The sequence below is a fragment of the Babylonia areolata genome, chromosome 27 (assembly GCF_041734735.1).
Source record: "Babylonia areolata isolate BAREFJ2019XMU chromosome 27, ASM4173473v1, whole genome shotgun sequence".
Classification (NCBI taxonomy): Eukaryota; Metazoa; Mollusca; class Gastropoda; order Neogastropoda; family Buccinidae; genus Babylonia; species Babylonia areolata.
In genome coordinates, this window is record NC_134902.1 from 18,448,695 (window position 1) to 18,464,493 (window position 15,799).

At 41.2% G+C, this 15,799-nt stretch overlaps 1 protein-coding gene across 3 annotated transcripts in view; it reads right to left on the reverse strand.

The window, feature by feature from the left end:
* Nucleotides 1–3,171: 3,171 nt before the first annotated feature.
* Nucleotides 3,172–15,799, reverse strand: part of LOC143301264 (DNA damage-regulated autophagy modulator protein 2-like) — a 161,045-nt gene continuing 148,417 nt past the window's right edge. For 2 of the 3 annotated variants that reach the window (XM_076615417.1, XM_076615418.1), the window contains 4 exons: nucleotides 10,834–11,002; nucleotides 9,059–9,117; nucleotides 5,745–5,888; nucleotides 3,173–3,929 (listed from right to left, as the gene is read on the reverse strand). In XM_076615417.1, coding sequence (XP_076471532.1) covers nucleotides 3,876–3,929; nucleotides 5,745–5,888; nucleotides 9,059–9,117; nucleotides 10,834–11,002 — 426 coding nt within the window. In that variant the 3' untranslated portion in view covers nucleotides 3,173–3,875. Of the gene's footprint in view, nucleotides 3,930–5,744; nucleotides 5,889–9,058; nucleotides 9,118–10,833; nucleotides 11,003–15,799 lie in introns of all 3 variants that reach the window. The other variant, XM_076615416.1, reaches the window with a different exon arrangement.

A 15,799-nucleotide genomic window follows, 5' to 3' on the forward strand; every position in this document is an offset into this window, starting at 1 on the left:
GTGTAGCGTATATGGATTTGACTGAACGCAGTGACGCCTCCTTGAGCTACTGATACATGCTCATGCCACACTGCTCTTATTTCACACCAAGGTTCAGCAACCAATGAGTTAATGTGTAAAAAATTAATCAGAACTGTCAGGGAGCGAAATGTCACGAATAAAGATTTCTGTGACACAGCGGAAGGTGTGAGCCTGGGTATGTGTTCCATTTTTATATGTAACAGAAATCCTATTCGTGACAATAACTACACAACATTTTAACGTATTAAATGTGTATAATATAGTGAATAAACAAACAACAGAACATACAAACTAAAAAATTAAGGAGAAAAGAAAAAAGGGAAGCTTGCATATCATATTATGTAATCATTATTCAATGAGTAAGTTCATGATCTTCAACAGCTATTCTGATACGCATTAAACTGGGGTGGTGATTTCACAATACAAATATCGTTTAACGGCACTAAATTCACTTGTATGCATTAAAAAAACATGATACACACACACACACACACACATGCAAACGCACGCGCGCACACACCACACACATAATTTTACAGGCTCTAGATGTTGTTAACTCCATAGCGTCTCAATGCATTCAAAACATTTTTTTTTATCAACACAAATTGTCCTAGTGGTCATTAGCTAACTGACGCTTGATCTCTTTATTGCTCCTGTTGGCTCTAAAAAAACATTTTCCCTCTTTATTTTGGGTATTTATCAGAATACGTCAACTTGTTTTACCATTAACTCGAAACCTAATCAATACTTATCTACATGTGATGTTCCGATCTGCTCCAATCGATTAATTAAACAATCATAGCATCGAACTCCAATTATATACACACACACACACACAAAATATGTCTTGTCCATGTGCACCTGAAAATTTTCTGTGATCATGACTACCAACTGGCAATCTCTCTCTCTGTATCTATCCATCTATCTATATATCTGTCTATATATATATGCAAACTCAAAAAAGCACGGCTTTCATTTTAAATGTAACCATTATTCAATGGGTAAGTTCATGATTTTCAGAGGCTATTCTGATACGCATTAAACTGGGGTAGTGAATACAATAATAATAATATTAATTATATATATATATATATATATTATACCCTTGTCCTAATCCTTAAAAAAAGAAAGTCAAAGTTCAAAATACAAAACACAAAATGACACATTTCTTAATTGTATCATCACATAGAGTATCGTGATCACTCGGATTCTGTCTCTCAAATGACTGCACCATCATTCTATCTCTCTCTCTCACTGTCTCTCTCTCATTCTGACTCTTATGAATAATTACACCCGCACCCCTCACAGGAGCTGAGCAAATAAAAAGCTCACAAATAATATGTTATAATTATCAACAATGCAACAGCAGTATGAACGTATTTCATATCTAGATACCTGATCACATTCAGATCTGCTGACAAAAGAAAAAAAAAACAACAGTTGTTCATAAACAACATAAATTCATACATCTGAAAACCGTATCATTAGTTCATAACAATATAAATTTATACAGTTTGGTTTACCAAAAAAAGAAAAGAAAAAAAGGTTATCCCGTTACCACCAAAACCAAATTCAAAACATCGTATGCACATTAAGAAGCCAGATGATCGGGCATTATGATGTGTGTGATATGGTTTTAAATGTTGCGATAGTTTTTTGTTTGCTTTTTGCTGAGTACTGTGATATTAGCGATGAAGTATTCTGATATGAGATATGCATTATTTAGGTGTTGTGATATATGACGCATGTGATGAGTGATAGTTTTTGTGCGTGTATGTATGTATGTATGTATTGTATGTACAAGTTTGTATGCGCATATATATGTTTATTGTGCATGATTGTGTGTGTTTTGTATGCATGTGTGCATGGATTGTAAAGCGCTTTGTGTAATGAGGAAAGCGCTGATAAATGTCCAGTTATCATCATTAATCAGTGTTTGGCTGGACCTCTGAGGACGGTCAATGAATGACGTTTCAATGATTAAATGCATTTCACACATCAATTTTTACACTTTACAGTGCAATTAAGTTTAACACTGTACAATCAACACTTTACAATGCATGGTGAAGAGCTATATGAATTTTAATCAATGATAAAACAACAATAATCATCATTATCACCTACGATGGAACAGACAGCGTTTAACTCCAGAATCATTATGAGTTCATGTGAGCGAACAAGCTGGGTCTGTGTTCCACAATGCGTCTTATTTGTGTGTCAGCTTATTTATTTGTTTGTGTCTGCCTACAATTCTTTATGGGTTTGAGTGAGAGAAATCATGGGATTGCGAAAAATCCTGTGTTAACAGGGTGGTTTTCTGCCTATCAGTTACTATTCATTTATGTGCATATCTACAAGCTGATCTGTGTCTATCTACAATGATTTGTGGGTGAATCGTTTGTCGTATCTATCTACTGACTCCCTTATCTAGTTGTCTGAGTCTGTCTATAGCGCTTTATGGTTATTCATTTATTTCTTTAACAAATCAGTCAATTAATTATTCTTTTATTTATTTAATTATTATTTTATTTATTCATTACTTTTGCGTGTTTATTTAGTCATTTATGGATGTTTTTGTTTTAAAGGGTGGAGAGTTTTCCGATCTCCCAGGTCAACATAATGTGCAGACCTGTTAGTGCCTGAACCCCCTTGTGTGTATACACACGCAGAAGATCAAATACGCAAGTTAAAGATCCTGTGATCCATGTCGGCGTTCGGTGGGTTATGGAAACAAGAACATAGCCTGCATGCACCACCCCGAAAACGGGATATGGCTGCCTAGATGGCGGGGTAAATAAACAAAACGGTCATACACGTAAAATGTTGCATGAGTATAATCATGTGCGCGTGACTGAAATCCGTTTGAATGACACGGGAAACGCCCAAATGGCAGCCATCAGTCGGCTCTACCCAGGTGGGCAGCCTGTTGTGCAAATGACTGCGTTTGTAAATCGCGTAGAGCTTGGTCTCCGACCGAGGATAGCCGCTATATAAGTATCCTTATGTGTAAAAGAAAACATAAGCATTAAGTCGGAAATTTCGGTGTGTGTGTCCACACGTGCTTGTTTATATATACATGTGTGTGTGTGTGTGCGTTCGCGAACAGGAGTGTGGCCTCTGAATAAAAGCTAAATATCACGGTAGCAATCGTACTTACAAAAAAAAAACAACAACCAACCAACCACACACAAAAAAAAAAATCACCAATGTACATTTCTTATCAATCCAATTTCATGTAGACCTTAAAAACTGCCTAAGTTTAACACAGCCACCGAACGTATATATATATACCAACACATCCGAAATGCGAGTGTTCAGAAAAGACACACACAAAATCAATCTCTCTCTCTATATATATATATATATTATTGCGACACAATTTGTTCAGAAGGCAAAATTGCATTGGCACACAAGTAATAGCATTTGTAGTGCCATATAAAAACCCTCTCCCTCCCTCTTACATATGCAGAGAGAGAGAGAGAGCAATTATATACATAAATATTGTTCATATATAATACCATCAACAACAAAATAATGATAATAATAATCATAATACATCATTATTATTATTACCATCATGAGAGTGTGTACAGGGAGTGTGGGGGGAGGTGTGTGTGGGAAACCACTGTATTACATCACTGATGTCCTGTGACATCATCATCGTCGTCTTTCACCGTCACGTTTTTTTCACTGTTGTTGTGGAGAAAGATGAGGTCACTCTAGCAGTGTGAGTGTGGAGAGGAGATGGATTATGGATCCTTCAAACGAAAGACACATGGCCCCAAACTGACGACTGGGTGACCCGTCATTTCTGATGACGATGGTGTGACGGACAGAACAGGGGAGAGAATCAATCAGACGTTGGTGGCATGGCCATTGTGGGCGTTCCCGTTGGCAATGTGACTGGTCTGCAAAAAAAAAAAGTAATGATCATACAAAAAAATATACATTGTGTGTGAGAGAGTGTGAATGACACAGAGAGAGAGAGAGAGAAGAGAATGTGTGTGTAGTGAGTGTGTGTGTTAATGAGACAGTGTGTGTGCGATTGAGAGAGTGTATATGTGTGTGAGAGAGAGAGAGAGAGAGAAAGCGAGAGATTGTACATATATATATTATATATATATATATATTTAATGCTATGTGTGTGTGTTTGTGCACGCGCGCCTGTGTGTGTTAGAGAGAAATGAGAATTGCAGGAATGGTGGTGTGTGCATTTTCCGAATGGAAGACTATGCGTCAAATCATAAACCGCACGATTTTCCCAAGCTGTCAATGAATGATGCGAGATCAATCAGGAAACAAAGGCATGCATGCACGCACGCACGTAGGTATGCAACCACACACACACACACACAATCTGTGCCTCGGGGCTGTATGAATCATGAAAGAAAATGAATCCAAACTGTCTTCTGACAGCAGATGTGAACAGCTAAACCACACCGTGATTAAAATCTGGACAACTGATAGGACAAACAAGCACTGATGTTGGGAAGTAGTGCATATAAATTATGATTTACTAGAGTCCACACACTCACGCACGCACGTTATTATTAGCGCGCGCGCGTGTGTATGTGTGCGCGCTTGGGTGTGCGTTTCTGCGTGTTTCGGAGACATCGTTGGACATAAGTTGTCATTCAATGAGTATGTACTGGTACCGTATCCTCCACACCCCAAAAGGATTATATGTCTTTGAATCTTTGAATTCTTCTTCTTTGTATCTTTTTGTCTGCACTTGTTATGATAGGGTCTGTTGGCCTTGATCGTTTTAATCAAAGTCATTCAGTGTCAATGTCTCGGGAGGGTGCAATAACCCAGTGGGTAGAGCATTGGGGTTTGGGTTCGATCCTGGTACGGGCACATGTTGGACAAGGTGTGGAGACTTTTTTCCCCCGATATCCCAGGTCAACATATAGTTCTTGACCCCCCTGCGTGTATATACATCAGCAGATCAAACATGCACATTAAAGATCCTGTTACCCTTGTCAGCGTTCGGTAGGTTATGGAGAACGTACCCAGTGTGCAGCATATCTTCGCCGGATAACGGAGTATGGCTGCCTACATGTCGGAGGTTAAAACCGGTAAGACAGGGGGAAAAAAATTCCACTCGCGGATTTGACTGAACGTTGGAAGTTGCATTCCACAAAGAAAGAAAGACGAAAAGAAAAGGAAACTGTCTGTGTAAGCCATTTCTCCACCGGCTCAGTCCCACTGGCGGAAGTGAACGAACATAGAAAGTTGCAGCCCAAGAAACCAAAAAGAAAGAAAGAAAGAACTCACAAATGTGAAGGAGCATGGAAAGTTGCAGCCCAAGAAGGCAAAAAGAAAGAAAGAAAGAAGCAAAAGAAAAAGCAGAGAAAGAAAAAAAATAAAGGAAGAGAAAGAAAGAAAGAACGACAAAAAGGAAGAAAAGCACAACAACGAAAAAATGTCCGTGTCATTGTTTCCCCGAGAGGGGGTGGGTGGGGCTCACTCTGTTCCGGTGGAGCAGGACTCTGGAAAGAAAGAAAGAAAGAAAGAAAGAAAGAAAGATTGTCCGTGTCATCGTTTCCCCTGGGGGGATCACCCTGTTCTGGTGGAGCAGGACTCTGGAAAGAAGGAAAGAAAGAAAATTGTCCGTGTCATCGTTTCCCTGTGGGGCTCACCCTGTTCCGGTGGAGCAGGACTCTGGAAAGAATGAAAGAAGGAAATTGTCCGTGTCATCGTTTCCCCTGTGGGGGGCTCACCCTGTTCCGGTGGAGCAGCACTCTGGGGGCCTGCAGCGTGATCTTGGAGAAGGAGGGGTAGAAGGTGAGCAGGAAGAGCATCACCGAGATGGCCGTCATCCACTGAGACACCGTGGACACCACGTAGATGGGCTTCAGGTTGCCCTGCCACACCCCCACACCATGCCAACAGGATATTAATAAACACTTGTTTATCATCATCATCCTTCTTTGTACTGTTATCATCATCATCAGTCCCAGTATTATCATCGTTATAGTCATCATCGTCATCCCTCTTCTTAGTATTATCATCATTGTTACCATCATCATCGTTCTTCTTTTTAGTACTACTATCATTATCGTCCCTCTTAGTACTGTTATCATTATCACCGTCATCATCGTCATTATCATCATCCTTCTTTGTACTTTTATTATTATCATTAACATCCTTATTCTTAGTACTATTATGATCATTATCACCGTCATCATCTTTCCTCTTTTTAGTACTATTATTATCATCATCATCACCATGTACTTCTCATTCCTGTTATCATTTTCACCATCATCATCCTTTGTACTATTATCATCATCATCCTTCATAGTACTTTTATCATTATTATCAATATCATCATCATCCTTCTTTGTATCATTATCTGTATTATCATCATCACCATACTTCTACCTAGTACTATTATCATAATCATCCTTCTTAGTACTATTATCATTGTTATGATCATCATCATCATCCTTCTTGGTACTATTATCATTTACCTTCCTAGTGCTATTATCATTATTATTATCTTCATCAACATCCTTCTTCTTAGTACAATTATTATTATAATCATCCTTAGTACTTTTGTCATTATTATTATCATCGCTATCCTTCTAAAAACTATTACCAATATCATCAGCATCATTTTCATTATCATCATCATCAATATCCTTAGCACTTGCATCATTCATCATTATCCTTCTTAATACTATTATCAATATCATCATCACCATTCTTCTTGGCATTATTAACATTATCATCATCATCACTGATACGAGAAAAGCGCCAATCTTCGGAGTCTTATGCACAACAGGCTGCCTACACCTAGTTCCAGCCGACTGACAGCTACCTTTAGGCGCTCATCATTCGCTACAGCACCAGCAAAATAACAGCCATTATCGTCATCATCATAAGTATCATCATTGTTATTATTACTGTCATTATCACCATTATTATCATTATCATAATTATTACAATGTCGATTGTAATGCAGCGCCTATATTCAGAATCATATGCATAACAAGTTTCCTACTTGGGTAGAATTGACTGACAGCTGCCGCTAGGCGCTCATCATTCGTTAAAGCACCAGTACAGTAACAGCCATCATCATTAGTATCATCATTGTTGTTATTACTATCATTATCATCATTATTATCATTGTCGATTGTAATACAGCGCCTACATTCGGAATCATATGCACAAGTTTCCTACCTGGGTAGAATTGACTGACAGCTGCCGCTAGGCGCTCATCATCATAAGTATCATCATTGTTATTATTACTATCATTATCATCATTATTATCATTGTCGATTGTAATACAGCGCCTACATTCGGAATCATATGCATAAGTTTCCTACCTGGGTAGAATTGACTGACATCTGCCGCTAGGCGCTCATCATTCGTTAAAGCACCAGCAAAATAACAGCCATTATCATCATCATCAGTATTATCATTGTTATTATTGCTGTCATTGTCGATTGTAATGCAGCGCCTATATTCGGAATCATATAAACAACAGCCGTCAGGCGCTCTTCATTCATTGAAAACTGTTAAGAAACACGGACAATGGCAGTCGCTTTTTTATAGGCACTACATTATCAACATAAGTACACTGTAGTTGTTTCCGAGGACAAACGAATACAAACAACGTCAAGCCATTTTCAACAACGGACAAACGAGTACGCTAACTGGTGTTCTTTGAACAAAATGCAAACAACGTTAAGCCAGTTGTTTAAACAACAAACAGGTGCAACTATCATCGTTCTTCGGAAGAAACTTGAGGGTTTCGACTGGAAAGCCATTGTCAACAACAACTGCACAAACTGTTCTTCCTCTGTATGACAAAGCGACGCAATTTTCAAACAAGTGCACTAACCGAAGGGACACAATTTTGGTCCATAAACGACATGAAATAAAGAGCAGTTGCCCCCAAAGTTGGGACTATGAAGTCTGCTCACATTTCCCCGATAAAAAAAATGGAACCATGAAGAGCAGAATGCATGAACTTCATCCCCTTACATGTCGTTGTTTTTTTTGGTGTCTATGATAAAAGACTACGCTCGTTGTATCATTTTACAATGAAAAAAAAAAAAAAAAAAAAAAAAAAAAAAAAAAAAAAACCCCGAACAAGTACCCCCCCCCCCCCTCTCTCCAAACCAAACTGCATTATTAAACAGCTCGCACTCACAACACACTTTTCGCAAGCACTTCACTGCACCCCACCCTCTCTATCTCTCAATCGCTCTCTCTGCCTCTTACTCTCCCGTACCCCGACAAAGAACAACAGAGAAAGAATGCACAGATCTATCACAAACAAACCTTATTTTGTTTTATTCCACAACAGATGGGAAGGGGATGTAAGCTTTGGGAGGAGGAGGAGGAGGGAAGAGTGATGGGGAAGGGGGAGGAGGGGGGATGGGAGAGTCAGAGGTTAAGGACAGGGGGTTGGCAGTGGAAAAGGCCAGAAGAGTATGAAGAAAGGAGGATGGCCGTTTGAATTGGTGAATCCGTTCACTCTTTTACTTATTATATATCTGCGTGTGCACACACACACACACACACACACACAAGCGGTAGATCGATGGATAAGGTAGAGAGCCCCGGCAGGTTCTCATTCGGGTTGCCAACCCGGTTTCGAATATGAATTCCCAGTTGTTGTTTTTTTGTTTTTCTTTTCTTTCATTGGCTTATTTCATATGGAGTACACACACACACACACACACACACACACACGCGCGCGCGCGCGCGCATCAACAGGTGCACAGCACGCGCAGAGTATGAGGAAGAGATAGAAAAAAAAAAAAAGAAGTTGAAGGGCCGGGAAGAAAGAGAGAGAGGGGGATTGAGAGAGAGAGAGGGATTGAGAGAGAGAGAGAAATAAAGAGTGAGAGAAAGAGACAGAGACAGAGAGATTCAATCAGACATGTTTGCGGGGGTGTCTCTACGTTGTCTGCGTGAGTTTGTGGAGGCGTGAATGTGTATCAGTGAATATGTTTGTCTGTGCATTCAAGCGCGCGTGGGGGTGGGGGTGGGGGGAGTTGAGATGGAAGGGGAAGGCACTCACCTCTTTCGTTCCGTGTTTAAAGTGCTCTTTCAACTTCAGCGTGCCTTTGCTGGCTATGTCTGAGGCGGAAGTCAAGGTTAATCTTAGTGGTAACTGATAACAATAATAACAATTACGACCTTTAGTCATTTAAATTACTATGATTACTCTTCTATCATCATCAGTGTCATCATTATTGCTATTGTTATAATTCTTCTTCTTAGGAGTAGGGTGGTGGTGGTAGTAGTAAGTAGGCAGGTAGGTCCCGTCGCTAAGTAATGCTGTAAAACAATGGCTGGCGGACCACATTTTTATCACTTTTCACTTTTCACTTAGGCATAGAAAGTGCTATACTGCACACATTGCTTCCTTAGGCTACAAGTGTGTGTGTGTGTTTAAGCAGGCAGCTCCCGCCAATAAGACCATGAATATAAAAGCGCGGATCAACAGAATTAACGCGAGTTGTGAAGCCAATGGCTCTGACTGGTCACCAGGAAAGCAAGGCACGAACTGGCCGTCCCAGGCTGAACTGGCTGGCACACTCAACCATAAAATCAACGGTTCGGGGCGCCCCTTCTGGTATGGTAGAATTCAGGATCAAACATCAACTTCCACGCAGACTAAGTCTCGTTTAAATATTTTTCAAATACCTTTATTTGTGTTTCTGTTCGTCCTCAACTGTTACGTTTTAACAACTACCGTAATTCTACGGTCTAGCCCGCCATTAAGGTAGAATTAACTCTTATCATAATATTATGTATGATAGTCAGTCGTGCACTACAACCATCAGAACAGCAGAAAAAAGGTAACTGTCCCGGCTAAATGGGCTAGAATCTGATTGTGGTGGACAGTGTCTTGCCCAAGTTATAATCCTCACTCTCTCGGGCAAGAGGGCTTAGATACCCAGTCGGCGTTGGAATGATCCCAAAAAGGGCCAGCTATCCCCCAAAGCTGCAGCACTAAGAGCCAGTGCAATGTTGTCTCCGCCCCCTCCCCCCCCCCCCCAAGCTGCAGCACTAAGAGCTAGTGCAATGTTGTCTCCCCCAAACCTGCAACACTAAGAGTCAGTGATATGCTGTCTCCCCCCAAAGCTGCAGTACTAAGAGTCAGTGCAATGTTACCTCCCCCTAAAGCTGCAGCACTAAAAGTCAGTGCAATGTTACCTCCCCCTAAAGCTGCAACACTAAAAGTCAGTGCAATGTTACCTCCCCCTAAAGGTGAAGCACTAAGAGTCAGTGCAATGTTGTCTCCCCCCCCCATCCCCTAAAGCTGCAGCACTAAGAGTCAGTGCAATGTTGTCTCCCCCCCTCCCCTAAAGCTGCAGCACTAAGAGTCAGTGCAATGTTGTCTCCCCTAAAGCTGCAGCACTAAGAGTCAGTGCAATGTTGTCTCCCCCCCCCCCCCATCCCCTAAAGCTGCAGCACTAAGAGTCAGTGCAATGTTGTCTCCCCCCCTCCCCTAAAGCTGCAGCACTAAGAGTCAGTGCAATGTTGTCTCCCCCCCCCCCTAAAGCTGCAGCACTAAGAGTCAGTGCAATGTTGTCTCCCCCCCTCCCCTAAAGCTGCAGCACTAAGAGCCAGTGCAATGTTACCTCCCAGTTTGAGTGGGTTTTTTTTTTAAGTCCTTCACGAAAGTATAATTATTATAAGCTGTAAATGAATTCCTACTGCAGTGGAAAATCCATTGATCAAACAGTTCAAACCAAGTCCTTCACGAAAGACTATAGGCTGGAAAAGAATTTCCTACTGCAGTGGAAAAAACTACGGAACAAACATCTGAAACTAGAACAAGGATACAGGTCAGAAGGCACGCAGACAGTAGGATGCTGTTGGCGAGCTGCACGTAGGTGACGCACTCCTTCCGGTGATGGCGCCAGGACAGTGACGTCTGGATCCAGCAGTACACCAGGCCCATGAGCAGCGCCAGAATCGCCCCCGCGTAATGGATGGGTTTGATACCGCTTGTCTGAAAAAGAAAGAGATATATATAGACAGACAGACAGACACACAGACACACAGAGACAGAGAGAGAACGAACGAATTGAATCTAAGAGAGAGAGAAAAGAAAAACAAACACATCGATCTCTCACATATTCTCGATCTCGTTCCTTCCTCAAGGGATAAGTTGCTTTCATGTTACCATATATATACACATATACGCACACATATATATATGTACACACACACACATATATATATATATATATAGAGAGAGAAAGATGATGCCCTTGCCTGAAGAAGCTGTTATACAGCGAAAATTTGCTGTTTTTTTTAATTGAATTGCAAGTTTTAAAGACATGCCAAGAGTACTGTTGTTGATATTTTATTTTACTTTATTTTACCGGTTTCGGTATTTACCTCAATTCTTTCTGTACGGAGCGGAGCCCAAGAGAGTGTGAGTTCTTATATATATATATATATATATATATGAGACAGAGAAGCGATACAAATATTGAGGCTTGGCATAATTGATATTGCGAGGTTACAGTTATGCTGTGTAAGATAGCCTTCGTGCGCGCTGTGTGTGTGTGTGTGTGTGTGTGTGTAACCTTTGTCCTAGAAGTCTACAACGACTGGGCCAAGACACATCCCCATTCCATCCATTCCATTTCTTATCAGTCTTAAGTTGTCAGTGTTTTGAGCAGTTCCATCACAAAGGGTCGTTTGTGGTTTTTTGTCTGTTGAAGCACTCAGTCGTATAATATATACACAACACTATTATCGTTGTTGATTTTTTCTTTCTTTCTTTCTTTGGTGAAGATTCTCTGATAAATCCATTCTACCACAGACACTTTGCTGCTTACGAAGCTAGGAATCTTGCAGTTTCGAATAAACACCTGTTTGGCCAAAAAAACCATAATCATAAATATTTCATTCAGGAGTGGCCGGGATCCCTTAATATGGATCACCGCGCCCCCCTCCCACCACCACCACCAGCCCCCCACCCTCCCTCCCGTTTCCCGAGCCAACCCAACCCCCCAACCCCCCCCCAACCAACCACATCCCTTTTCTTTTCTCCTCTCTCTGCGATCTTTAAACCCCCGGAAGCGTCAAAAACCTTTTAACCCCTTGACAAGCACGACATCCTTGCGCCTGAACCCCCTTCGTGTGTATACGCAAGCAGAAGGTCATATCATATACACACGTTAAAGATTCTGTAATCCACGTCAGCGTTTGTGGGTTATGGAAAACAAACAAACAAAAAAAACACCAAAAAAACATACCCAGCATGCACACCCCCGAAAACGAAGTATGGCTGCCTACATGACGGGGTAAAAAACAACAAGAAAACAACAACAGTCATACACGTAAAAGCCCACTCGGTGTACATACAAGTGAACGCGGGAGTTGCAGCCCACGAACGAAGAAGGAGAAGAAAAACCCCTTCACTTTTAAGCCTCGGTCAGCTGAGACCAGTGTAGCGCTTGAAAAGTTGTTTTTTGGGGTTTTTTGTTTTTTTTTTGGTCTTTTTGTTTTATTTTGGTTTTTTTTAAAAGAAGAAGGCTACTACTCTGGGGTGGTTCCAGGGGGTTCGGTGAGGGAGAGGGTGTGTGGGGGGGGGGGGGGGGGGGGGGGGGGGGGAGTCGGGATTAGGGAGGGGGAGAGTAAATATTCTTGTCGGGACTCGAACCGGAGGACTAAGGTAAAATGGATATGTACGCATTCATTCAGTTCAGCACACGCACACACACACACACGTGATTACATACGTACATACATACATACGTGCGCATGATCACACACACACACACATCCATACACACACAACACACGCGCGCGCGCACACACACACACACTGGGTGTGGAGAGTTGGTTGGGGGGGGGGGGGGGTCAGACGTGTGGAGGAAGTGGGGGTGTATTAAGAAGAAGAGAAGAAAAAACACTACTGAAAAAAAAAGAAAAAAAAAGCTACCAGTGGAGAAGTAAGGCATTGGGCGACGGAGGACTCATCAGTCATACTACCAATAAAAAGAGATTGCAATATCAATCGTTCAGATGTTTGTAGTGACGGCTGAACGTTTTTTTGTTTCTAAACATAAAATCTTCTTCTTCTCTTCTGCTTCGTTCGTGGGCTGCAACTCCCACGTTCACTCGTATGTACACGAGTGGGCTTTTACGTGTATGACCGTTTTTACCCCGCCGTGTAGGCAGCCATACTCCGTGTTCGGGTGGTGTGCATGCCGGGTATGTTCTTGTTTCCATAACCTAACCGAACGCCGACATGGATTACAGGATCTTTAACGTGTCGTATTTGATATTCTGCTTGCCGTATACACACGAAGAGGGGTTCAGGCACTAAGCAGGTCTGCACATAATTATGCTGACCTGGGAGATCGGGAAAAATCTCCACCCTTTCAGTTTTACCCAGCAGGCGCCGTTACCGAGATTCGAACGCGGGACCCTCAGATTGAAAGTCCTACGCTTTAACCACTCGGCTATTGCACTCATAATAAAATCAACATCCACGAGCAGACAACGACCAAACAATCATACTGTACAAAAAGAGAAGGAAAGAAGAACAAGAGAGGCAAGGCCTTCAAGACTCACTTGTGATACACTTTTTAAAAAAATCCAAGCTTTTTATGTATCGAGTATAATTTCAAAATGTAATGTTTAAGATGAGAAAGATCAGTTTAAAGCAAATTAAGTCCCCTAGCATTAATTATAGAGTAATTTCCCTTTTTTTACAATCTGCACCAAAACGTTTGCAAAATAAATTAAACTTCCATGCTCAGCAAAAGAAGTTCCTGTTTGAACAAAAAATGATGACTGCTTTTGTTGTTGGGTCAGAATATGAGATCAAAGTGCCAAGTTTAGAGAAAGCAAAAAATATAAATATAACAGTAAATGCAGTTTGCATATAATTAGGCTTCATTTTTTAATTTATTTGTGCCCATCCCAGAGGTGCAATATTGTTTTAAATAAGATGACTAGAAAGAACTGAATTTTTCCTATTTTTATGCCTAATTTGGTGTCAACTGACAAAGTATTTGCGGAGAAAATGTTAAAGTTTAACACGGACACACACACACACAGACAACCGAACACCGGGTTAAAACATAGACTCACTTTGTTTACACAAGTGAGTCAAAAAAGAAGAAAAAAAGGAAAAACATATCACGCGGAGCTACATAAACAGAAAGTAAAAGACACACACCGACTACCAACACGAAACCCTTCCATGGATTATTTTCCAAGCAACGTCAGTGTTGTTCTTCCGTGCAAAAACTTAACCCGGGGAGGGGAGGTGAGTGGAGGAAAACAATAGCTCTGTGCCAAGTACAAGTGATCAAAAGTTATATGGAAAGTTAAAAGAGTATCCATTGCTGCTCTCCAGGGAGTAATAATATTATTGATCAGCATTCTGCTCCCCAACTTCCTCAAATGCATATCAAAAACACTGCTGAGGGAATAAACAAACAAACAAAAAAAAGCCTATCAGGGAGGATACGAAACGAATCTGGTTTTCATATCTACCCACAAATACACACACACATATACATACACAGACATACATAAACACACACGAACATGCGCGCACACACACATCCATACACACACAGACAGACAGACAGCCGCGCGCGCGCGCAAACACACACACACACAGGTCTACGTCTACAATATAAATCAAATCATTGCTATCCGTGATTCAAACACAGTTCTTAAAATACCAGAACTGTCACACACACGTACGCCCTTCTCTGTGTGTGTATGTGTGTGTTTGTGTGTGTAGGTACTAGGTGTGTGTGCGTGTGTGTGTGAGCGCGCTACAAATCACTTTTTGGTAAAACACCCGGCAAAAAAAAAAAAAAAAAATCCTGCGTAGGCGCTGTCACATAAACAAGATGTCTTCCAAGAAGTGGCTGTTTCATAAATTGATTTAGTTTAATGGTTTCTTTCACTAGTTAGCAGTTTTGTGTTCTAAGAGAGAGAGAGAGAGAAGCAGGAAGACACAGAGACAGAAACTAAAAGAGAGAGAGAGACAAGAGACAAAGACTGACAGAGAGAAATTCAAAGTGTCGCTTTGTTACGTGCTCGAATCACCTGCAATTTTGCGCACCTATTGCAAACGTTTATTCCACACACACACACACACACGAACACAACACCCCCCACACCCAACCACCCACACAGATTTTTTTTTTTTTTTTTTTTTTATACCGTATCAGTCCTTTTTACACCAGAAGTCTCCTCAACAAGAACATAATGTTACATAATACAGACGAGTCCTTTGTGACTTATCTCTTATAAGGCGCAGCAGAACCAGCGTTTCCCCCCCCCCCCCTCCCCCCAAAGCGTAAAATTAACCCAGTGTGCTTGCCCGCCTAACTGCGTCTTAACTTGAAAATATCCGGCTTTTTTGGTGGGGTTTTTTTTTTTTTTTTTTTTTTTTTTTTTAGTTTTTTTTCATCACCAAGACATATCATTTAGGAGGAACAGAGGCAAAACGGGTGAATATTATGGGGTAGGTAGGGAGGGAGGAAAGAAAAGGGAGGGGAGGTGGAGGGGCGGGCTGGAATGGGGTGTGAAGATTAAATATAACGCTTCGTATATTTTAAAAATCATCCTTTCCCGTCCAGATCTTTTCTTGATAAGAAGGCACCTGCACGTGCGTACGGATGTAATGTGAGACCTCCCGGACAAAAAAAACACACAAAACCCCCCCAAAAAAAACCACATCCTGCATCATACGCACATGCGCACGTGCGTGAACACAAACACAAAACACAGACATACATTCTCTCTCTCTCTCTCACACACA